The sequence below is a fragment of the Haliaeetus albicilla genome, chromosome 7 (assembly GCF_947461875.1).
Source record: "Haliaeetus albicilla chromosome 7, bHalAlb1.1, whole genome shotgun sequence".
NCBI classification, from domain to species: domain Eukaryota; kingdom Metazoa; phylum Chordata; class Aves; order Accipitriformes; family Accipitridae; genus Haliaeetus; species Haliaeetus albicilla.
In genome coordinates this window covers 35,995,111-36,021,236 of record NC_091489.1, presented here as the reverse complement: position 1 = coordinate 36,021,236, position 26,126 = coordinate 35,995,111, and the positions used below count along the sequence as shown (strand labels likewise).

At 37.3% G+C, this 26,126-nt stretch overlaps 1 protein-coding gene across 2 annotated transcripts in view; it reads right to left on the bottom strand.

Annotated features, from left to right (window-relative positions):
- Positions 1 to 26,126, bottom strand: part of EFEMP1 (EGF containing fibulin extracellular matrix protein 1) — a 49,835-nt gene that overhangs the window by 4,965 nt on the left and 18,744 nt on the right. For both annotated transcript variants that reach the window (XM_069787663.1, XM_069787664.1), the window contains exons 5-8: positions 7,964 to 8,086; positions 4,172 to 4,291; positions 1,674 to 1,793; positions 143 to 262 (exon numbers count right to left, since the gene is read on the bottom strand). In XM_069787663.1, the coding sequence (XP_069643764.1) occupies positions 143 to 262; positions 1,674 to 1,793; positions 4,172 to 4,291; positions 7,964 to 8,086 (483 nt within the window). The remainder of the gene's footprint in view (positions 1 to 142; positions 263 to 1,673; positions 1,794 to 4,171; positions 4,292 to 7,963; positions 8,087 to 26,126) is intronic.

Sequence of the window (26,126 nt, the reverse complement as noted above, 5' to 3'; positions counted from 1 at the left end):
ATGCTTATCAACCTATCTTTTGCTAACATAATGGTAGTCCTGTCATGAAATGTAAACATTTAGATAGCAAGCATTCTTAGTCTTGCCTGAAATGGTGGTGTTAATAATGCAGTATTGAGACTGCTAAGATGAGGGCACTTACCTTGACATGTTCTGCCTCCTACTACCTGGTATCCTTCAGGGCAGACACATGAGAATTTTCCTGGTTCATTGACACACTGATATTGACATATATAACTTGAGGTTCTGCATTCATCAGTGTCTGCAGAGAGCAAAAGAGCTTAAAGTTATTGTTTTTTAACATCTACTTTGTTACAGAACTAAATACAATACCTAAATGCTGGCTCTTAGAGGGAAAAAAAAAAGAATTCTAAAAAGAATGTTATCAAAAAACTGAAGTGTACTGCTTAAAGCCTCAAAGTTGCAAACAGAAGTGCTATTTCTACTTGCATGTTGTCAATAATCTTCCAAAATGAGAATTTTGGATTTGAGGAAGCAAAAGCAAAATTAGACTGCAGAACAGGTTTGGGAATTTATACTTTCAGTATTGCAAAATGTGATTACTTTCACAAAAAAACACAGATGTGAGATTAGTAAGGCAAAAATATTGCCTTTATACTTGTGGCCTACGCTAATGGAGTAGCTCTTTGGGAAAGAGGGGAAGGCCTCATTTTTTGTCTTCAAATAATATTCAGTGTATGCCATTCTCTTGTTTTTTAATCCTTAAGTAGCTATCAGTCCCTTGCTAGAGAAGTGTAGTGTGAAACAGAATTTAACAGTATATGCCATTAACCAGAAATTAAATTAAACTTATCAAAACTAGGGAATGGTTTGGAGAACAGTATAACTTCCTCCTACTACCTCTGAGGCTTGAGGCCAGTTCTTGATTTTGTCAGGGAAGTCCTTGGAGGCTGCATACTTGCTGCTCCCTGTTCTGTTCACTTGCAAGTAGGATTAGTTTAAGAAGCTTGGAGAGGGAGCATCTGCAATAGCTCAGCTGGCCTGTTTAGGAGGGCAGTGGTAAACCAAAAAGATCTCTTTGGCTCAAAGACTGGTAGAAAGGATATGGGCTTTAAGGGTGAGATCATCATGTGTCCAAAAGGAGATTAGAGGACCCCTGTGGAGACTCTGGCAGAGGAAATAAAGTGTTGATTGTATAATCACAAGGAGACATGCTGTTTGTATACTCAGGCTTGAAAGCACCTCAAAAGCACAATTGTCGCTTCCTTAAAATCAAAAATTTGAGGTTTTATTTTCAGTGGAGCCTAACAACACACAAAATTGCACTTGTTTTTGGTTTGCATTCCTTTCTGATTCATTTAATGGTCATCAGCATTAGACCACACACAATTCAAGTGAATTTGTGAAATAAGTGTTCAGAAGCCTTATTCTTCCCAGCTGTGATCTGAAATGTAGTAAAGGCTGTCCTGTTTTGCACTTACTATTAAGAGAGATATACCCGTATCTACATGTACCTGAATGCAGCTGCAGCTACTAAGGTGTGTATTAGCAACCACACTTGCAACATAAAAAATAAACATCTAAGGGTTTTGGCCACAAACTGCACCCACAGGGTGGCTCCAGTTGAATTATATCCCTTAATTCACAGAAAGATTTCTGGGAAAATAATTTAAAAAAAAATCGCTCTTCCAAGACAAAAAAAAATTGTTTACCTTCACAGTTGATTCTGTCACTGCTTAACTCAAATCCTGGATTACACTGACAGATGAAAGAACCCAGTATATTGTAACACTGTTGTGCACATGGGTTATTGGCATCACATTCATTTATGTCTGAAAGGAAAAATTACAGATCTTTATCCTGTGTAGCTGGTAATTAGGCTGATTAAGTGGATTAGTCCTTAGTCTGGGTCTATTGCTTAGCAGAAGCTCAGTTGACTATATCAATATAGATCTGCAGTCACTGGAACGAAGTCAGATCTATGCTTTACATTCCATGTAGAAAAAGACTATTTTTCCAGGAATGAGAGTTATTCTAATGTGTGATGAATTCTTCCAAAAATGTTTAGTGTGGCCATTAAACTCCACATTCCAGTGTCTTTTTTTCAGGTATGAAATGCCAAGTATCTATAAATAATTGATATAAGGAATACATACTGATAAGACCTCTCAGCATGCAGTCGTTAAGATTTATTTGAGCTATTTATTACTCTTAAAATTTGTTCTTTTAAATTCCATTACAATTATAACATGAGCCTTTGAGGCCAGTAGAGTTTTGCAGTGCTCTAAGGCCTAGACCATATTGGGGGAAGGTATGTTTCTGTGCTAGATTTTTTTTCCATGAAGTGTCCATCCTAAGAACATATGTGAGAACACTGTGGTATGAGAAGAGAAGCAATTTTTAATGGTAAGTTTATATAACTGTAATGACCTCTGGAATGTATAACACTTGTTTTTCATAGGCTCTTGACTAACTGCTGCTCCTCTGTCATTCCCTCTGTAGATTTTAGTGTATTTTCCCTTGTATTCCTCCCCTGCATGTTTTCCATTCATATTTGTGTTTATCAGATATAACCATTAGTAGAGAGCTGCATTTGAAAAAAAAATAATCTTGAGTTCATGGCTTTTGCAAATGCTTATAAATGTCAGCAACACTCAGTCATTTATAGATACAACTAAAAACTCAAAGACTATGAAGACTAGGCATTCACAATAACTAAACCAATGAGTAGGATATTAATTTTCTATATGATGAACCTCCTAGTCCTGAAAATGAATGGTAATAGGGAAAAACTGATTACAAACTTCTTTCTTCCTCCTTTTAATTTCTTGCAACAGTGCAATGAATGTACATCGTGACAATGCTACCAGAAGGAATAAATAAGTTAGCCAAAGCCACAGTTGTTCTGTTTGTTTTCCTTCCAAGAACTATTGACCCACTTTCAATATATGCAAAAGTTGTAACACAAATGTAATCAGTACAGCTGTCAAGTATCACTTCTGCCAGATGACTGTTGCAGATGTGAAAGTCTGTCTTGATGCAGCAACCATTCATTTACAAATTTTCTTCTTATGATTTACTTTACCTTTCCTGGTGGGCGTATGCCTTATTAGGCTGGGAGGCCAGCAAGTCAGAGAAGGGGTGTTTTGGTGAAACACTTAGCAAAGTTGGAGCTGTCATGGATTTGTGAGTCTAACTGAAAGAATACACCTTGCATTTGAGCCATGGAAAAGGGTCAAATAAGTAACAACTTGTCACATGGTTATGTTGTGTCCATGTGCAATTTTTTATCCTATCATTTGGTGAAAAATGAGAAATTCCTCTCTCACTTCAGTGCTGTGCAGTATGCCAGGGTACTTGATAAGATATGGCAACACTTGGAAGTAATGGTAGAAACTGGAAAACCCAGATTGATTTATCTCCTATACAGATATGTATATAATGTAGATTTTATATATATAAAAATTAAAGCCATAAAGAACTTCTGACCATCTCCATCACCAATCTCTTGATTTCTTTTTTTAATGGCTATTCTCTCTGCACTTCAGCAGACATAGTTACCTTTATATTATTACTCTGTCTAATTCTTCTAGAACAGAACTTATGATTTCAAACTTAACAGCAGCCTTAAAGTTTTACTGCAAGGCTTCTAAAGGGTCACTCTTCCTTAGTGACCCTCATTTTCATTTTTAACATTATTTTCTAGATATTCAAATGTGATAGATGCTTTCTTTCCTCATTATGCTTATCATGTGCTGAGGATAATTACACTTAACTGCAGAGGTATAGTATTGCTTCCCCTGGTTTCCAGTTTCAGCCCTTGTGTTGCATGAACTGGGAATAATATCATGAAAGCCAATGATAATGCAAAGTGATCCACCAGAACTGAAAGAATAATTAAATCTAAGATTAAATAATGAATGTAAACCTCCTGGGTTCCAGCTGCCAAACTAGATGCTCCTCAGAAACCTGCTACACCAACAAAATAACAGGTTTTCAATAAGGCTCCCATTTTCTCTCTAACCCTCCTGTACTTCTCAGATCACTTGCGGGAGAACCTTTCAATACAGCAACTGGTATGTCGTACTGGTTGGTATTTATTTCCTTTAAGTTGGGATGAAGATATTTAAATTTCAACCGTGGCAAGTTATGTGTCAGTATTTGTCTCTATACTGATGAAGCTCATGAGTACATGAAGAGAAGTTCTTACCTACACAGGTGTGGTTGTTGGATGCTAACTGGAAACCAGCATTGCACTGGCAGTAATAGGAACCAGGAATGTTCACGCATCGATGGTGGCAATATGGAGGCAGGGTGCATTCGTCGATGTCTAAGTTATCAAAAAAGAGAAATTCGTTCAAATGGAATCATGGCAGTTCACTGTTGCTGTCTTTTGTCCAAAGAAACTCTAAAGTTAATTACACTTGATTAAAAGCAGGGGAAAAAACTTATATAAGCTAGGTACTGCTTCTGTGGATATTAATGGGAATACTATTTTACTTTTTTTTTTAAGTAACTTTTGTAAAAATCTGTTTTATGCCGATTGTCTTCCAGCCACTGAGACCAATACACATTCCAACTCTATTTTTTATTCAGTTCCACAGTACTGCTTAGTCTTGTTTATTTTGTATAGGTAAGACCCAGAATGTTTTGTTTGGCTTTTCAGCTAAGATTTCTCATGATCAGACATAATGCCGACCAAGACAGTGAATGTGGCTTGTAGCTCTCGTTTTTCCAAAAATTCGCATGCAGCACTCTTAGCATGTACTGAATCTTTTCAGCTCCGTTAGGAAGAGTTCAAATTTTCTGTGCAAGTACAGGGGAATGGTGAGGATAGAAGATTAATGGGCCTGAAAAGGAAACAGGTGGCTGCGCTTCTGCAGGCATCCCCCAGAAACTGGCTTGCTCCCCCAAGGGGCTGCCATTGCTCCCATTCCCCTCCCTGCCTCTCCTGCATACCTTTCCATACAGCAGCACTAGCACCTTCTGGCTGTGCTCTCAGGTGCCAAGGAAGGTGATCAGACTGGCTGAAGTTGGTGTTATCTCAGGCAGTATTAACTTTCCACAGACTCTCCTTGCAGATTAGCCCTGGTTTTGAGGTGGAGCAGGCTGCCTTTCCAAGTTTCAGCATTCCTAATGTGCACTGGAGCAGGCTTTTCACCTGCAAACCATACCAATGTGCAACAGCCCATTCTTTTACCTCTCTGCATTTTAAAAGGTTTCCTTGCATTCTGGAGGAGATACTGCCTCTGGTTTTGTCTGAAAAACATTTTTTTTTTAAATTATGCTACAATTCTGATTGTGCATGTATGTGCAGCAGCCGTCTTTAGTTGTGGCCTGCTTGAGCTTGGTGAAGAAATCCATGCCGTGTTCTGTAGATGTACACAATGTGAGATTTCAAAGGCTCAATGCTCAGACAAATAAGACCAGTTTTCACTGGAACAAAGGCACTTCCCATATCCATGCCAGATCTTGAGTTTCCTACCTCCAGCTGTTTCCACCATAGATGTGTTTAAAAAGAGGCCAAGACTTTTTTTTATAATGAGGAAAGTGTTTGTTTTAATATCAAGTGAAAAAATAATCTTTAGAAGTTAACCCTTTCTTTGTCAAATTTGCAGTCACTGTTTGGGGCTAAACTTAGCAGTGGAGTGTTTTGGATGGTTCTGAATGAAAATGCTTATGCTGGAAAATTCCTGGCTATCCATCCAGTAGCGATTGTCACTGTAACTCTTTTGTTGCAGAGAGAAATTCGGAAGTAGAAATGGAATAAATTAGGAGGCACAATAGATCTCGTGCATCCTTGACTTTTACAGGACTAAGCTGTTACAAATTGTTGTTTAAAGTTTTGATTATACAATACAGACATACGAGCAATGCTTTGCTACTTAGGCACTGCATTTATGCACATAAATGCTTCCAGGATTTGACTCTAAGTCAGTGGGAGTTTTCCTTGTAGGATTAGGCACATCAGCTCCATGCAGATCTAAGGGCTAAGCATTATCTAATCAATTCAGCCAAATCTTCTCTTTGAAGTAATGCTGGAAAACAGTTTATTCTACCTGCAGTCCCATGTTTCAGAAAAGACTAATTTTGCAATATGTAAATGAGCAAATTAAAAAAAAAAAATCTCAAAAAAAAGACAGAAATCATTAGTGAATTTAGATTAAAATCAGTTGTTAGAAATGAGTCCTTTTCTCCTTCTACCTTGAAGCCAAAATAGTCTGGAAAAATTTCTTTCAAATTTGAGAAACATTTCCTCCCATATGGAGAACCTCTATCAAGATCTGGCCCCAAGAACATTTTCTGGCTAAGTTGTTATAAAATCCCCAAAGACAGGCTTTAGTCTGAAATGCTGACAGTAATAAGTGTAGGGATGTACTTATAATTTAGGTCAATGTGTAATATGTAACACAGGTGTTATTCTTGGTTTTGACCTAAATAGGAGAAGGGAAATTTCACTTTCCAGACATCTTCATGTATAGACTTAGATGCATTAATGTATTCACATGTAGATATAAGAGTGTATCATTCTGCTTCTTTTCTTTTGAGTGCTGTAATATGTGTCCCACAAGACCTTCAGGTAGTATCATAGGTCTTGACATTAAAAGTGCTATTGCATAGCAGTAATATACTTTACCTGCTCTAAAAAATCTAGAAAAAACCCAGATATTAAAAAAAAAAAATAAAAAAAATCAATGACCTGTCAAAACTATTCATCTACCTACATTCCAAACTATTCCTCCTACTCTTGCACAGAGAACTGAGAAAAATCAGATAAATCTGTGTTTATATCAATTTGTCAGTCCAGGGCCTGAGCCACATCTTTTGGGAAAGAGATAAGAATTTTTGGGTCAATTTCTACAGCCCTTGGCTCAGAACCCTAAAGGAAGAGCCATGCCCAGAAATTTAAGTTAGTCTGGATGTGTACTGAAATTTCCCCAGTTTCATTCCTGCAGCTCTTGTTAGGCAGTGACTACCTATAGACTTTGCAAGGCTTTTTGAAAGAGATTAAAAATAAAAAAAATTTGTTAAACACTTTCAAATGCAGGATCCCTAACACAAAGAAAAAGAGGAAAACCTGAAGTTCTGTTCCTGTTCTGCTGAGGCGACCCCCCCCCCCCCCAAACATTTTTCTCCTAGGCTGCATAAAACCAGTCTTGTGTCCTATTCAAGACCACCTCTTAAAGCAGCTCATGATGTATATATTTGATTCTCTTATTTCATAGTTGTTTTTATTATCTCTGACAAACCTAAGGCTTAAGGCTGGAGTGCCTATAAAAGCAATTCATCCATTGAAATCATGATTAAAGAGGTGTTAAATAAAGGCTGAAGGAGGACTGCAGGAACAGAGTAATGGCACTTTTGCATAATGTCCCCAAATGAGGATGGAATAGGAAAGATGCAGTGTTTACACTGCACTTGGATTGAATTTAATGCTATACTTATATAGGTCCCAAAGGTGCTGATAGTTTATTTTGGCACAAAGAATAAAGTGTAGTGGTTTATAAGTTGCAAATATCATATACCTGCATTCAGAGTTTCCATCTCTTTCATTTATACTCATAAAACTGAGTACTGAAACAGACTGTGCAAGGGGGCTCTGCAGAGCAGGGATTTAGGTCTGTGTGAAGGTAGTGCTTTGTCCTACAGATCTGGAGTCAAGTCTCACTGAGGTCAGTGGAAAGACATGCTTTAGTTTGCTGCTATAGTAGACTTATGACTATATCTGGGACATTAGGCAATACCCCAATATAAACAATAAACACAATGGTAACTGTTAGGAAAATTAATCTTGTGAAGTTCATGTCCAAGTGTTGATTATACTTAAAATAGTTTCTAGTTTCATGTTTCAGTGACTAGTTATTGTGATAAAGTGATTATTCCATTGCATTTCAAAGTTATATAGATATTTTACAGTACACGTCTATAGACTTTATAATCAATATAAAGTTTGCAACTGTAGATAATGAAAGAAAATAATTTAGTCTAGAGCAACACTTACCAACGCATTGGTCCCCTCGTTTCTGATAGCCTGGAGGACACTGGCAGCTGAAGGACCCTCTTAAATTGACACATACTTGGTCAGCTCTACAATTATGGGTTCCAGTTGCACATTCATCTATATCTTTATTAAAGAAAAGCAAATGCAGTATTAGTCATAAAGTTTACTTAAAATATTTAGCCTGTTGAAATGCTTTACACATCTTCAAGCTACCTGTAAGTGAAGGCAGCAAAGTTCAAATATACTCCAAAGATGTAATCTCAATGCTTATTCCATTTGCAGGGCATAATGTTATCAGATTTCTAATAGCTTTTAATTCTGATGTACTGCATTTGGAAATATTTTCAGATATGGTTATTTTAAACAATCAGATACTTTTATTTGTCAAATACCATTAATATTTTGTACTTATCACTATAAAACTTTCTGTAAACTTCTTGCAACTTTATCATATTTTAATAATTTGACTTTTCTGGTTTGTGTTTTTTTCCCATGCTGGTTGTTTGTTGCATGCTGAATTACTCTAGCAAATTTCAGCAAATGTAGTTCAGCTCTTTCCCAAGAATGAGATGAGTTAGAAATATGTTGTTTTGCTGATACAAAAAGACCCTGGTGATCTCTTTTGCATGGTTCCTTTGCTCCATACTTTGGGCAGGGACTTGGAACTTGGTATGTGGTGGCCTTCTCATCAGGAAGAGATCTGCCTCTTTTCATTCCCATGAAAATTCCCCTAATTCAGTCAATCTGAAGTCTTTGGAAACAGTTTACGTATGTTTGTATTTGAACAGTACAGCTAAAAATGCAAATACTAGACCAATACTTCTCAGTGTAATTCAGGCAGCTTTAGTTCACACTAAATGCAGGTTTATACAAGTATAAAAACAACATTTTGATTTTGTCTATTCATTGTAACTGCTGAAGGTACTTAATTATAATTAAACTGCATGTGCTGACAAATAGGTTGCTTAAGATGGAATTACAATTTGCTTTCTCATCTGAACATCCAAAATGTTGGAAAGCTTTTCATTGTAACCTGACACAGTACAGTGAAAGGACTTTTTAACTTTGGCATTGTACACAATTTGGAGACTCTAGGCTGAATAAACAAATTCCTTAAAACTTATGATCTCTAGTTTACAAATCTCAGCTGACCTCTCTATTTGTATAGGCACTGGGGACGTTAGAACACCACCAGTGGCAGATTCTGGGTGGTGCTTTGGAAAAAATGATGGATTGTTTCTCAGAGCAAATGAAAACAATTTTGACCACAAGATTCAATAAAAAATAAACCATCAACAGTTTGAATTAATTCTCAATGTTTGCCCTTTCCCCAAATGTCCAAATACTTTACATGTATCTTCTCTTTATCTGACAGGAAAAATAAAGTCATCTTATATTAGCCTGCTCTTTGCATTTCTGCATATCAGTCCTATAGCTGCTGTGTTGATGCAGGACTTGCTGACTGCATTGTTCTGTACTGACAGCTGAAAAGCACATTCTCAGGTGTAAAGACTTTTAGGGACTATAGCTGGCTGCCTCATACCAACCTGACACATCATTAAATGCTTGAGCCAAAGCACGGTGGAGTTCAATGCAAGTCTTTGCAAGGACTTCACTGGGCTTTGCATGTACTCCTAGTTTCTACAAAAGTTGAAAATAAAATGGCTATAATACTCATACAGTTCAAATCCTTTTTGTTGCAGAGTGTGCTGGAACAAAGAAAGTTTATTTGATCTTTAGGAACTTCATATATGAGTAAACTTAACATGAGTTACCTTTTAAGATGGATTAGTTAAAATGCATTAAGTACCTATGTTGCCATTTGCATCCATGGTTTGATTTCCATTAAGCTTAATTTCTATGGAATAATAAGCTACTCCAGCTAAAATGAAGCAAACTAGATTGATTTATGCACTCAGAGTCTTTGATTTTTCCCAATGGTAAGTTCAGTTTGAAAGAAAAACAATTATTCAGCAGTAGTGTTTGACTGCTAGCTGCCGCCTCTTGGAGGATCTGATGTTATGGCCAAAAAGATCTGTTCTTGTAACAACAACCTTTTCCTGAGACTTGTTTCAAGGAATCCTTTAGAGCTCTCCTAAGCTTCTTATTCAAGTTGGGATCCTGAACTGGGTTGCATATTATCTGTGACTGTATGTCCTGTCTGTCTTCTACATGCCATGAAAATGGTATCAGTATGTGGCATATTCTTGGTGGACTTCAGAAGAGCTTTATTGGTGTTACTCTGCATCGTCATGGTACTTTTTGCTATTTTGACTCTTTGCTGGATGGCTTTTGTTGAGAAGTGAGTCCCCAGGCAAGCTAGGGAAACAGATACATGGAATGAAGTATTGGTGGGAGTTCTTTGAAAACCCCAATCCTCTTTTTTTTTTTTTTTCTTTTTTTTTTTTTCTTGTGTGGACTTTTCTGAACTGTCTAAGGTGGGAAGTGAAGGAGGACAGGAGAGCAGCCTCTAGCCTTCACTGGGGAAGGGTGGTAGGTTGTCATGCTTAGAGCAGTTCTGCTCACATCTGTGCAAAGAAATCAGTAATGTTAGAGGAAGTCTGATGGCCTAAAGATCATGTTTAGGTGCTTCAATGAAAATATTGTGGAAGGAGAACAACAGGCAGCTAGAAACGTTTCAGTGCTAGAACATGCAGTTCTGAAATCTCTAGGATTGCAGTAATTACAGATATAGCCATTGTGACTGATACAAGGGTGAGGATGTGGGTAGAAGATTTCAGTGCCCAAAGCAGTGCCAAATGTGAATTGTACTGGTGTGATACTAGAAGCAGCCCAGCCCTTGTGGAGTATGGAAAGAAGCACTGGTGGATTCTGCAATGTGATATTGCTGTACAGATCTCTGCATCTATGCCTTTGGTGAGTGAAGCCCAAAAAGAAGTCTTCAGCTTCTTGGCACTTGGTGTGACCTGAATAATCCTCTATTAGAGAATCAGTCTTTTTTTCTAACTGTCCTGGGAGTTACTGGAGCAATAGAGGAGTGGAAGTCATAGGAAGGAAGCAACATCAATGCTGGAGGTCTCCTTGGGATGAGGCAGAAGAGCTCCGTTTTTCTCTGAGGTGGCAGAAGTACACACACACACGCTTCTCTTCCCCATATGAAATAGCATAATCTTACACTGGTGGTGCCAATATTCATCTGGGATTCCCACTTATGTGTTCATGGTTCTTGAATGGGTAGACTGTCTATCTGCAACTGTTTGGGGTCTGACTGAACTCCGACTGATGTGAAGCTTCCAGATTGTTTTCCCAGTTATGTCCCCTCTGTATGGAAATCAGTAATTCTCAGGTCTTCATTATTCTAAGAACTTCTTTTTCCAGTTTAAATCAGACTTTTCCAATCAGTTAGATTCCTAGCTTGTGTGTGTAACTTGCACCGTGGCACCTGATTCTGTGACAGTGATCTGGAAGCTGCACCAATTCCTGCTTTTAGTCTGTATCAAAAGCAGTAATATGGGGATGAGATGGTGGTTATACAAAGCACGTGTTTTTCCTTAAATTCTACCATCTCATTCCAATTGATCTTTCTTGACAAAATCTCTGGACTTAAGTGTGAACAGTAAATGAGGGTATTGAGAATCCACGCTTTTGGTTTCTGCCCGCTGCAGACACCCGTGACCAGACTGATCTGGTATCTGTGAAGACATAGCCATCTGGGGCAAAGGTGTGATAGAAACTCCCACAGGACCATCACAGAGCTCACCAGCTTTAATCCTAAAAGCAAGATAAATTTGTCTGACCTTTCCTCTCTAGCACGAATGTTTAATAACGTGTTACGTGCATGTGTATTTATAATAATTAAAAAAAATTAAAACAAGACACTCCACTGCACACACTTGTCTCTCTGGGGAGAGGGTGAGAGAACAAACATGTGACAGATGTTTGTCATGTTGCTTAATGCACTACTGGAAAGCACTCAAGATACCACAGTGATGAGTGCAGTATAAGAAACAGATCTAGAAAGAAAATAATGGGCTTTTACAAGCTCATTCTTGAGCATCTTTCTTCGGCATCCTCTTTTCCAAATTTAGTGTCATCATGATAAAGTTTGTTTCGATAAGTGTTTCAGCAACTGATGCCATAGCTAAAGCCTCTACCTTAACCAAGTATCTTGTAAGCTGTACCTGAAAACACCCTCAACTCGTTCCTCATCAACTTGTTTAAATTTAATTTCTTGATGTTACACATACATTTGTTCACTCAGGTAGGCAATGTAAATTACACTGATAACCAGTAATTAAAATGATTTCTCTTTCAACATTACCCTTTCTTTTTTCTTTGTATTTTCTAATCTCACCTGTTTAAGGGGTTGTGCTGTTCGCTACAGATAACAAAGAGCTGTAAGTTGTATTAAATTGTTAAACAACCTGAATGCTATTTGATTATTGATGCATGCAACCTATGAAATATAGATTAATTCTTAAACTCACTGTATCTCTGAGTCTGATCTAAGATGTTGCTCAGATTCTTATTCCCAGACAGTTATTCTCTGGACAGTTACAGCCTGTGTAGTTGGAAATTTTCCTTTGAAATAGCCTGGGTGTCTCTAACAATCCTTTTGCAGATTGATCTTACTTGAAAATGGAGCTGGGTTACCTTCAGTGTCTTGATCACTGTAATAATTGAACTCTGGTTATTATGTAGTCTTTCAATAAGCCACTTAAAAGCAAACTTATTATGGGATTTATTTGTACTTCACACAGTTACAAAAATTTAACAAAATTTGTAAAATGTGTTTGAATTGAGTACTTTGATTTCTGTATGTTGTTTATAGGTGTTATATCCAGAACACTACACTGAAAGAATATGATAAAGTCAACTACTCAGAGGACTGCAAAACACAAATTCAGGTTCTCTGAACAGTCTGAATTCAGATCCATTAAGCATCATGACACAGCCTTTAATTATTTGAATCTCATATTCTGTTTTTCCTGCATGCTTATGCTCGGTCAAACCTTACCATTCCTGAAATGGGATAGGTGGTATGGTCCTCTATCAAGTTGCAATGATTACTGCTATATAAAAACCTTAAATTGATGTAAAGAGTCAGAGTCAATAGAGAAGTGGGAGGAGGAAAATTACAGTTAAGGACACTGGTCTCTCAATTAAATTACATGTAAGCCACACTGCTCCTTCAGAAATGTTTATGGAAGTCCTCAACCATACTATGGTAAATATGGCCATCAGACCCCAATGACCCATCCTGATATAAATACCCTTTTGCAACAATCTCCAGGACTATTCCAAGAAGTTCATTTTAGAAGACTTTGATATTGATAACTATCTGCAGGTTACAATAATGCTCTGATTTGCATAGGCTACTGTTTGAAGTTGCAGGGTACCACAGAAATAACGTGAGAACCATGGAGGGCAGCAGAGCTTGCTCCTGTATTCCTTCAAAATATAAATCAACTTGCATTTCATAGTTTTAATTCCACAAGCCTCACTAATAGCTATACCCAGTGATTCCCTCATTTTCCAAAAATGTACCCGCGCTCCCTCTTGAAGTGATTTACACAATTATGTCCTTCCATTGCTGACTTTGGCAGCCTACTCGATATTTCAACCACCAGTTGTGTACAAAAATTTTGCCTGACCTGCTTTTTAGCTATAGCTTTCTCTAAATCTAGTGTATGGTTCCCTGTTTTAGAGCTAGTTAGTTTTTCTACTTCTCTACTGCAATCCATTCTGTCAGGCTCTTATCTACATCCATAAAATTCTTTCCTAGTCTCTCTTTCTGAGCTACAAACCTGGCTCCGTTCCCTTCATGCTGTGACTCATTTTTCCCAAACCCCCTGACTCATGCTGCTTGCTCACTTATGCAACAGCTTAATCTCTGTAATTTTCTTCGTATCATGAGAAGTACATAAATTCACGAGATGCATTTCACCAGTCCTTCAAACTTTTGTAGAAAAAAAAAATGCAATCCACATCTATCCTTCATCTTATTTAAGCCATTTAAACCTTTTCTCCTTTAGCTCATACCTGTATGTTGTGGTCAGAGCTGGAGAACTATTCTTAACTAACTCAAGTATGTCTTACTCCTGTGACTGAAGTGCTCAGCTTCTTGCTGCTCACTGGCTCTCAACATATTGCAATTTATTACAGCATCTTCATGCTCTGCTTGTTTGTGTATATAGTCATCTGTTCAAACAACTCAAAATGTTCAAACAACTCAAAATTGCTTTTTCTATTCGGTCTGTAGTAATCTTGTAAGCAGAATATTCCGCCAGATCAAAAAGAGGGTTCTTAAAATGACCTTATGGGATTCAAATTCTTATTTCTGCCCCCACTGAGCAGCACCAACAGACCAGCTTCTGAATGGTTTATACAAATCTAAACCCAGAATGATTCCACTGATGTCAGTGTTGCACTTGTTATTGACTCCAGTGAAGCTGTTCTCCCTTTGTTTTGAATGTAAACGATAAATATTTTAGTTAATCAGTTTAAATTTTTTGAGTTCTCAGTGTGAGTGAGACCAGAAAATGACTTGGTCTATTTTTCTAATAGATTAATTTGAACCGAAAACACTGCCTCCCATGTAAGCGATGGCACCAGTGAGTCTGATATCAGACATACAATGATCTGCACAGTACTGCAGGTATCATGGACAATTTACTTAACTTCAGGATTCTGTAAAACCTTTTACTTTGTGTCCACTTCATTAGCTTTCCTTCTGTCTGTAAGACATTTTTTATTAGTATTTTTCAGAAATAACCAGCTGAAGGTAAAATACTTGAAGAAATTAGACCACTATAGTTCTTCCATGAGAATGGGCTTACATTATTTTACCAAATTAAGTATTCTGTCCCTTATTTATGTTTCTTATATTGTTCTTGCAACTGAAGCCAAGCTCACTGCTATGTCGTTTCCTGGATCCTCCCTGATCCTTTCTTACACATAGGAACAACATTAGCAACCTCCAAATTCCCTGGTTCCCTCCCCAGCCTTAGCAAGCTATCAACAATTTCTGTCAAAGGCTTTTCTATTTCCCTTGCTACTTCCTTCAACATTTGGGATGTTATTCATCTGGGCTGGATGCCCAGACAACTTTTAACTCATTGGTGTTGGGAGGCTGTGCTTTGTGGTGGTAAAATACCAGCACAAAATCTGTTACATAACATCAGGTCAGTAGGTACCAAAAGACTAAATATTTGGAGAAATTTCTCACTTCTAGAGTGGCAAAACCTGTTTATATAGAGACCTGCACTCTAACAGTGCAGTCACTATCCAGTAGTGTCATGAGGTAGCATCTATAATTCTGTACAACTCTGTAGCAGCCCATAAAATCCCTCTTTATTGCTGGTTTTTCTCTTTCCCTTTTAAATTTTCCTTTGGCCCTTTCATGTTAAGTATATTGGACTGATTGCCCTGGTAACAAGTTTTCACAGTTGAGCGAAGGTAACCTGCACAAATGCTTGTTTGCACAGGAAAAATATATGTAAGAGCCAAGACCTACATTTAAGCAAATATGTGAGGTAGAATGTTTAAATTAATGAGATTTTCATGAAAAACAGCACGACTTCTTTTGGTGTGCTGAAACATTTCCCCTCTCAAATTTGAGAGTACAGCAAAGCAAGTTCCTTGTAGATTTGTCTTTTAATACTCCTGGGTATCATGGCACAACAAAATAGAAGTAATGCAAAGTATTAATGTAGAAAATGTATAAAAAAATTTTAATCCAGTGCAACTTATAGTTCCTTGTGTGATTTCTGTATTTGGACTGCAAAAATGTTAGTAACTACCGTGAATTTGGGAAAGTCACCCAACCACAGTGACTTCGTGAGTATGAAGGTATAGGAAAAGCATCCTCCTTCTATTAACTCAACAGAGTTAACAAGGAACCAAGCTGTAATAATCAAGTCTGGACTGCAGTACTTTGTCACAATTATGTATTGTTTTTGGTATGTCCAAACTGAATTGACTTATCACATAGAATAGCTAAATAAAGGAGTGAGCCATAGCTTTCAGCACTAGAACATCTCCCACATGTTTGTTTGGGAGTGGCAGGCAGCTGAAAAGGAAAAAAATAATGAATGAAGCTTTGAACTGATGCATTACTTCCTTTCTCCTCCACTTTGCCTCCATTTGTGATACCACCTTCCTTCTCTAGTGTACGCCATGCAGTCTGTAAATTACACTGCAAAAGGTAAATGGCTTTTAATTCTGAGTTGTTTTTTTTTTATTTTATTTTTAAGATGGAGATGCCATATGCAACTGAATATGCTTTTTCTATCCTATATCTTAACATAAGACAATAATTATAATTGTTGCATTCAGGACAGTATTTCAGTGGTGACAAGGTAAGGGTGCTTAACCTGAATCAGTACCCAAACATGTATTCTGCCTTCTGCACAGTAGCTGTCCATGCTGGAAATAGTATGGCAAGTTAAAAAGCCTAATGCTGTATTACAACTTTTACTATGTTGTGCTCTGTACTTTTTCCTGGCCCCCACCAGTACAAGCCATGGTTCAACACAGCTTGTAGAAATGTGTTCTGATAAAAAGATACACTTCATTATCGAATAACAACCACAGTGAATTAAATGAATGTGACACATAAAACACTGTTCCAAGTAATACAGTAATTAAAATGATTATTACAAATAAAAGTGGTATGGCTAATATGACAACAATGTTAGTCTTATAGAAGGCCACAAAAACCATTCCCAAAAGACATTTAACAATAGTATTTTTTATCCAATATTACTGCAACATGTATTCTTAAAACAAGAACACAGATATTAATATATATGTCTTTGTGTTTAAAGTTTCTGAAAGGGAAGAATAATACTTTTTTTCCCCACTAGAAGACCACAATGGTAACTATTAGTCTTCCTGCTCATCAAAAAGAAAAATGTTCCATGTTTTTGATCTATATTAATTTAAAATTTGTATTTTTGGCTTTATTTCTGCTGGGGCCATAAATGGAGCCATACTTGCTTTCAAGTTATAATCCAATAATTCAGTGCAATGTATCTGCAAGTCTCAGAGTGCTTCAAAATGTGAGTTGTCATAATGGTAAACTTTTTGATTTATATTGCAATAGCTTATTTTTACTTTCAGTAGAGTATTTCCTGCTGTTGCTTTCTTGTGACTTTATGCTAGAGGTCTAACAACTTGTGCTTTTTGGTTCATGCCTGCCTAAGTGAGGATCACCCACCCATGATGACCAATACACTTGGACTATACTCAAAAACAACAAGGGTGGATTAAACTATTCCATTATTGCAGATGAAAGAGTTCTCCCCGACATCTGGCATATCATCTTCAAAACTGATATGGAACATTTCCATAAATTCAGCTTAACATTGTTTTTGTGAGTGTTCCAAAGTATTTTTAACATGAAGAAATAGCATGCAAACCAATTTCCTATTTGAAAGTAAATGTCTTGTTCTTATTTCTAATTCACCCAGTTATTAAAAAGATAAAAAAAAAAAAAAAAAAAAAGATGTTCACTTAACTTGAAGCATACTGTTTTGTTTATTTAAGTTAATGGAAAAGCTAGTCAGTGTTTGATGTAAAGCTGCCCCCTTGCTTGAAAGAAAACCAAACAACTGGTTATGAATTATGAATATCTCCTAATAGTTTCCAGAATTATCTGAAGGATGTATTTTTTTCTTAATTATGTACACTTAAAAGTTCCAAGTTCCCTATTCATTTCCATTTTGTTTATTTCTCTCCTTGGAAACCTCATAAGCATTTTCCTTTAGCAAGGCTTGACTGAACAAAATATTACTGCTACAACCTGTCATATTAGGGAAATAAAGGCCTGAAAGCTCATTGTGGTTTTTAATTAGGAAGTTGAAGAATCACTCATTAAATCTTTGCAAGCCTTTTCACAGCACTTACACTGGCAGCTGCTGGGTCCCTGCAAAGGAAAACACAAACTTCTATCCAAAAAGTGTGCTTCAGAGCACACTTTAAAAATCAAGTTTTATTCTGAGACAATGCAGAAAACAGTTACTGCAAAAAAAATCTTGCTTTCCTTGTATGTTGGCATGTCTTCAACTGTTTTAGTCCTAATCAGACGGTTCCTCTTGTGAGGAAGGACAATGTCTCCTTACGGTGAGGGAGGCATCTCTGTGTGGGAGTTGCTGGCAAAGGTTCTGCAATGGGGGATGCAGTCGGGTGAAAACCTGGTCTGTCTGTGTGGCACTACCATAGTCTGCATGTCCTTCTGACAGTAAAGGCAGCTAGCTATCAACTGAACAAAATCTAATTAACACAGTGAGCAAACCGATGTACTAAGCATAAACTATGTGATATCCAATACTAGCCTCAAATACAATAGTCTGATTTTTGCGTTTTTTTGGTAGTGAATGCATAGCTCATCAGTGCACACTTTGCTAACTTAAGAAACAAGGGACCTTAAGATATAAAGGACTTATAAGACAAGGGACTTAAAATATTTCATATAAGGGACCAATTTTTATCAATAAAATCTTATTCTCCTTCAGCTTTTGCAGGCTGAATGAGCTGTTCTAGGAATTATAACTGTAGTTCCCAAGCTGAGAACATTTAAGTTCAAGTCGAGTTCAATAGCAACTATCAGAAAGAGAAGGCTTATCTAAACGATGATATTGTTTTTAGCACTAATCAGCCTATCTGTTGGCAGTACCAACATACTGCAATCTCCCCAGCTCCCTACGTAAATAAGCAGATTCCTGATGCCGTTCCAACTTCAGAAATGCCTCTGAAGGCATTATTTAATTATGAATTTCTCCTACATGGTTATGTGATACTTCTAGTGTGTTGCCGTATGTACCCACAGATGCCTTGTTTTGAAGAAACGTATCCAAAACTTATTTATTTTCAAAGTATAATTGGTGGGCACTGGTCTGTATTTTACCTTCTTGTGAAATAAAAAATGAAATAGTTAAAAGAAATTCACTTTCACGCCTTCTACAACTTTTGAATGATAAAACAATAAAAGCAAATTATGGAAATAGTACTTAAAGACACATCAGTTGATTTGGTCCAAAATATACTCTAGGGATGGGAGGGGATTGGAAGAGCTGGGATAGAAAAACACAATGTTCAGGTTGCGCAGTTCAAGCAAAGTGAAGTGAAATGGATGTGCAAAAGTTAAGATTCCTGTGGCAATATCAATCTGACTATGCTATAAACAAGCAGTGTTATATGGTACTGATCTAACAAAACCATCAGGAACAGTATCTCATAAATTTTTGTTTGTCTGTCTTGCCTTAAGAATTCACAGTAGCTTGTTCTCCATTTGAACTTAAGTGGAAAATCCAACTTTCCATATAATTCTTAGCATGAAGAAAGCTTAAAACGAAGTTTTAAAAATCCTTTGTTTAAAAGAGAATAGATACAAGAGGCAAAGCCAGGCAGGATCAGAAGAGAGGTAGAGGCACTAGGAAAAAAGAAATCTATTCTTTGAAGGTAAAAGAGGGGAAAAAAAAAAAATGCAGTATGAGTATTTATGAAGGAAGAAAAATGAACATCAAAGTTAAAAAGATGTATCATGATAAAGGTACTAAGTGGAGGCTAAAGAAAAGAAGGGGGAAAAAGCAAGGTACATACATAAGAGCGCTAGTAATGTAGCTGCTTTTCACTTACAGAAATAGTGTTTATTAAGCACTTTATTATAATTCAAGACTAGCAGTTTGATCACCACCACACCAAGGTGTTTTCATTGCTCACTTTTTGACCTGAGAGCTGGTAAGTACCTGCCTGTGATGTATGTCTGTATTTTGCTGCTGTGTTTCTGATTCAAAGTATAATTGGAGCTGTTAGAAGAATGCCTAAATAACAAGTGCTGAGATGGTACAGTGCACCCTGTGTTGTGTAGGAGAACGTGTCCTGCTGTGCTTGCACATGCCTGGGATATGGTGAGAGCAAGACACGAGCCCAAGGGAGGTTATGGTGGGCTGTGGGCAAAAGCAAGGGATGGACAAGAAGGGTAACTGAAATAAGTTGAGGGTGTGCAGTTTACCGAATATCGTAAGTTGGAGTGGTGCTTGGGAAGTATTTGTTGTTCTTTCAAAAACCTGACAAAAAAACCCTTAAAACTGAAAATTATTATTATTTTTGGCCCCAAACTAAGATTCTTCTGGGGTTTAGCCACATTTTTTTCTGTATTTGGGAACAAAAAAGAAAAAAGACACCAAAAAAATACTTTGTTCTTTCAATGAGCCAGTAATAAATAAAACCTAACATTTTAAAAACCAGAAGTTTCCTTGGGAAGAGAGCTATTTTTTTTCTTCCATAATTACTTTGCCTTAAAATTGTGATCGACTCTGCTCTCAAGCTAAGGGTCTGACTTCCCAGCTGCTTTTAAGCAACCAAGTTGAAGTAGCAATTGGGACAGCTTTTCTCTTTTTTTTTTTTTTTTAATTTTTTTTTTTTTCCTGGTCTTTGGCTGGGAAGTTACGTGGGTTTGCCTCAGAATAGGTGCTGTGCTACCATAGTCCTGGCACTTTTCACTGAAAATGAGATTTCAGCAGTGTTTCCTAGAGTAAGTAGAGTACTCCAGAAGTCTGCTTGCAGGGCTGTCAGGATGGTGAAATGCAGCAACCTGCTTTTGTTTGCCTGAGCATGTGATTTTTTTCATTTTTTTTTTTATACCTTGTGATCTTCACAGACTTCTGGCGAAGCTTAAAAGGTTAGTTTGAGAAAGGAGTGGCTATCATTTGTTTAGAAAATAAATAGAAAAAAGTAGGCCAAATACCAGTAAAGTTCCAGTTTTAAAATATTAAACTAACACACAACATTGCTGACCTGAAAAGGTCACATAAAGTGGGAGAAAGGATGTATTTAGACTGATTGCCAGGCAGGACGTGGGATCTCTCACTGACTTGGCAGTAGATACTTCAGCTCTATTTGCTATTAGTGCTGTTTCTAATGCTCCTTATTTGCTAGGTTCTTAAGTTTGACAAGATCCATGCTTTATTTTCCAGTATTTACGTGGTATTAAGCAAGTGTGTAAATCCATTCAGAGATTAACCAAGGCCTCCACCGCCCCCTGCTTTCTGCTTCATCTTTGGTTAGTAGACAGGATGCTCAGAAACCTGGGAAAATGCAAGTTTTGAGGGGTTTTCCTTTGGGGTGTGCTATCACATAACAAGGTTATTTGTAACATGTTCAAAGTTGCTAAATATGGTAGAATAAGGCCCATTGCTTCCAAATTTGTCAGTGACAGTGAAGAAAGAAATGACTACTTAAACTACAATAGAAGTGTTACAATTTCTTTGGAAGAAGTTATAAGATTTAATGAAAATGTAAGCATCCCTTTCTATGGTCTGACTTTAGGGTACTTGGCTAGCATAAAGTAGAAAACCTAACACAGCAGATAAATAATTGCTGCCACATCATCTAAGCACATCATTATCACTGCTGGATGAGATGAAAGGTATTTACAAATGAGAGTCTGCCAGAACACAGTCAGCTCATGCTTGATCCAGCTCCAGCTGTAATCAATAGGAGCCTTCAACTAAACTAGAGCTTAAAGAACAAGCTAACTTCTTTTTGAAATGTATTACACTTCAAATTTTGAAAAATTAAAGCTGGAGCTTATCAGAAGTGAGGTGCAGAGGGATTCAGTGCCTAACAAAGCCCTTTGTTTTACTCCACGCATTGTGTGATGGTCTTCAAAAGTATACTTTCCACTCTGACAACTTGAGCCCCCACGTTTCTTTCTTCCCCTTGAATCTCCCACTTTTACTTTGCTCTTGTTTTTCTTTCCCTGTTCCTCTGGGTTCTGCCCTTCTAATTTTTCAAGGCAGAGAATGTGCCTTTGTTTGTGAAGAGCAAAGTGAGTTTATGGCACCCTATTCATTACATTTATGAATCATATCTAACTGAATTTTTCCCATAGCCCAAAGGTGGCTGTTTGCCCAAAGGCACTGCTCTCAGTGCCTGTATTTTCTATTTATAAGGTGTATTTTAGTTTACATCAGAAGCTGAGGGAAAGACTTCTGCTTGATATCACTTCTGCCAAATGAAACCCACAGAGAGGCTGTGGCCAAAGGAACTCTGTACAAAAGTTGTCTAGGCTCTGTAATTTTGTTAACGTGGGTGCATGGTAGTATACATTAGTTGCCAATAAAAACAATCTAAAATAGATACAGCCCTGTGCAAGTCTCAAGACGATCTTAAAATGTACAGAACACAGGTAAGTGAGCATTGGGAGAGAAACGCACTCTGTCAAAACACAGTTCGGTGAGAAAATCAGCTTTTGCAAGATGGTCATGAAGGGATAAGAAGCTCCTCTGACAATCCCTTCTACTCCACGCTAGTTGATGAAATTCTTGAACGAGTAGTTTACAACCGAATTAAAGAAAATTGTTATTTTTGAAACTCTGTGGTTGTGACAAAGTGTGGGCGCTCCCCAGAACACGTTGATGTTAAGTAGGCAGTATAACCAAGGACATTGAGAAATTAACCATTTCAGTCCTCAAGAAGTACACTAGTATTAGCAATGGCTCAATGTCAGGCAAGTTTTGGCTCTGGGTCACTGGCAGGCATTAAAAAGCACCAGCAGCATGGAGCCTAGTATGCCAGTAGAAAGAGATCTACTGCGGGACAACTGTTAGTACAGATGCCCATCCAAACCAGAGGATTTTTTTGCCTCCAGAGACCTGCAGGAAGAAATAGGAATCAGCTTTGTAGCTAACATGGGCAAGGAAAGGAACAGGCCCTGACAGATTCGCTGGACAAGTTTTTTAATACTTTGTGGCATGAGATGTTTCTCTTGCTCCTGGCTCCAGAAAGAAAGATGAGTGGGAAGCTTTAGTCATCCTTCCTGAAAAGGTAGCATTGAGGCCTTTCCTTCTCTTCATGAGAAGGTATTTTGCTTGGTTTTCAGTCTGTTCCATTCCCTCTTTAAAAAGCATGAGGTCCCAGATTTTGATTTTCTTGCAAATTGAGTGTATGAGCTAATTGCCAAGAATACGTAGTCTGTCTGTATCTCAGCATTTCTGAGGGATGCCCAGAACATTATCAGTATGTTGCTCAGCATAACTTTCATTGCCTGGTTGTCTCTCGCTCTCAGTAGACAGTCATAAATATTTGATTAAAATCTAATCTAGTCTTTCCATGACCATTGCAGAGGTTAACTAATGAGCGCAAGTCTATAGGGGAACATAAGGGCCTCATGTTGAATACAGGCCAATATTGGTTGGTCAAAATAAATTTTGCTCATAAATTCTTGCAGGATGGGAGAAGAGATTTCTCAATTTAGAACCCTGTCAAAGCTATTGGAAAAAGCTGTCAATCACACTCAAGGTTTTCGTAGATATCTTGCTGCCTCAAATGCCTTCCAGACGGATTTAATGCCAGTATGATTGATTGTCCACTCAGCTTTGCAGCTGTGCACTTCAGGGGGAAAGTCCATGCCATGCTCATTCATCTGCTGGATGGCAAAAAAAAAAAGACTAGTGGCTCTTTCTTCATGGAAGTGCTATCTTCAAATAACTGATGAGGCAAGAGATGAACTGACAGAAGATGAATCTAGGGGAGACTAATTATATCAAAGTAATCAATGCCATGAACAAAGAATAGAATTATAAGGTAAAGCAAGGAGATAAGTACCTAAGTATTAGTTAGAAGTTCTATTTATAGTGGAGGAAAAGTAAACATCTACAAGCATGTTAATTTCTCACCAATAGGATAAGGGGGAGAATTGCTTAAAATTCTGAAGCTAAAGTGTTTTAAAGTAAGTTTTTTTGATAATTTTACTAATCCTATTATTATTTATGCTACTATGATTTTCGTTAGCTTGAATAACCCAAACCACTGTTTGCAACATTAAGCCTTCTCCCAGGCTAATCAACTTCAATCAAATTTATTGTGTCAGCTTAAGAGGTCTAACAGAGTACTTGTATTTCTCTGCACTGTTAGCTTACCGAAGCCCTCGTCATGGATAAGGATTCCACTGTTCTGCTGATATGTAAAGTCTGAACCAAAAGACAGGGCCACATTCAAGCATCTACAGTCTCAGAGAGGATAGAGTGGATGATTTCAAAGGATAGCAAGAACCAGTCTGGTAGGTAATGGTATTTGTGTCCTGTGAAGATTTTTTAAAAGCTTTTGCAAAATACAACATTTCCAGACAAGGACTACTGAAGAGGAGGGCAAGTTTTTTAGCAGACTGTAAACATGCTCATTTAAATAGCTTGAAAACTTTCATATATAGCACCTAACCAACTCCATTGATTTAGAGGCTGGTTTTAATTAATCAGATGCTACCAATAAATATGCAAAACACTGGTGGAAGACCAATGACAAGTTTGGTTTCTAGCAGTTAGTTGAACACTCTTTGTAGCTGGATCTGTATCTAAACTTATTTAGGATCTAACAGACTATAAGTATGCTTTTGTGATTTCATGGACAGGCAAAAAGATAAATATGAAAGAAAAGAAATACAATGTCTCAAATAATAAGAAGATAGGATCTTGTGAACTGATTTCAAAGTTTCAAAACCACCTCAGAGAAAGGAAAACTAAGTCGTGAAAGTTCTTGTATCATATTATTTTCAAAAGGACTGGAAAGTGTTCAATGTGCTTTAGGATCAAGTCCAAATGATTTTTAAGGAGTTAGATCTCATTTTCAATGAAAGGAAAATAAAAAGGAAGCAAAGCATAATAGATAAGTAATAGCTGAATACGTATTAAAACCAGAAATCTTTTTAAAGCAAAGAACAATGATCTCTTATCTACAGAATGTTCAGTAAATAGGCTAATTCTGCATATTGACCTAAAACTCTTGGGCTTGACTTATTATTACTTTATTTGTGCAGTAGTTTTTATTTACCCCATAAGGCTTCATACTTATTACATGTACGTGTGCTCGCCCGAAATGTCCAGTAGTAGAGAACAAAGCCTCTCGAGCCAGGAAGTGAATCTGAGAAGTTCATGGAAGGAACTCTCTGTGAACATACAGCTACGTGTCATTCTGTCCCAAACCAGTCATGTCCACCGCATCATTTTGCTCTTCATAATGAAGAAAATGTATTTGATTTTCAGATCATAACAATTTTGCAGTTCAATTTCTAGAAGGGGTAAGATTTTACAAAGAGGATACTGAGGAGATGATTGTTTTAGTCAAGCCAGGCATCACTTCCCACAGAAGTGGCACGAAGTATCTAGTTAGTTAAAAGTGACAATATTTTTTCATCTGGGACTGTAAACTGTTCACAATCCTATTTAGAGTCATCATAAATCATAAACTGTAAAGTATCTAGTTTCCTAAAGGAGCAGCTTTATTTCATTAACATTTTGAAACTCATGTTGCAATGTTGCTAATTGTATAGTAATTTATCCAGGACCACAGTGTGAATTGCTGTTTTCAGTCAGGTTTTAGCACTTATTGCCAGTTTAAGTAAAGAGGAAGACGGAATAAAGGATTAAATAGACACAAAAATGACGTGAAGAGTATCTAAAAGGGAAGCACTGCTAGATGTGGGACAAGTTGGGATACTCAGCAGAATTATCTGAAAACTATGTTCCAGCGATGTAACTGCAAGCTGAGTAAACAGCACTGTTCCTTCAGATCAAGGCTACTCCCTCCTATACTTTCAAGCATTTCCTACCCACCTGTGAATAGGATCGGTCTGTGCTTGGTATTGCAGGCTTGCTCTGGCAAGTTTAGTGAGAGTTTTTAAAATAAAAGATCCTAGCAACAAGGTAAAGAACTAATTCAGGGCAGCATTAAGTAACTGTGTAAATTTAGGTATGTGCAAAGATGTCAGTGAAATTGCTGGGAGCCAAGCACGTGCTTTAAATACTGGAACACAACTAAATGTGTCTTAATATGACACCTCAAAGTATAAACAGTGGTTTTGTTTATTAAAATCAGTCTTGATATACTTTAAGAACTTTGGTGGGCACTAGCTATGAATAAATTTTCACATTTATTCAGAGCTTTGCATGTTAAGTAGCATAGACACTGATTAGTGAAACTTTACTATTTTTCCTGGTTTGTGGATACACATTGATATTCCTTTTTTTTTTTTTTTTTTTTTTTTTTACAAACTGAAACTGAAAAAGCTGCAGAGATTCACTTGTAGCAAGAATTGGGTCATGAGAGGCTGGGAATGACATTCAGCTTCTCATTAGCTAGTCTGCTTCCCATGAAAATGTTTTCACTCAAACCCAGGGCTGCCCCAGAATTGTGTTACTTT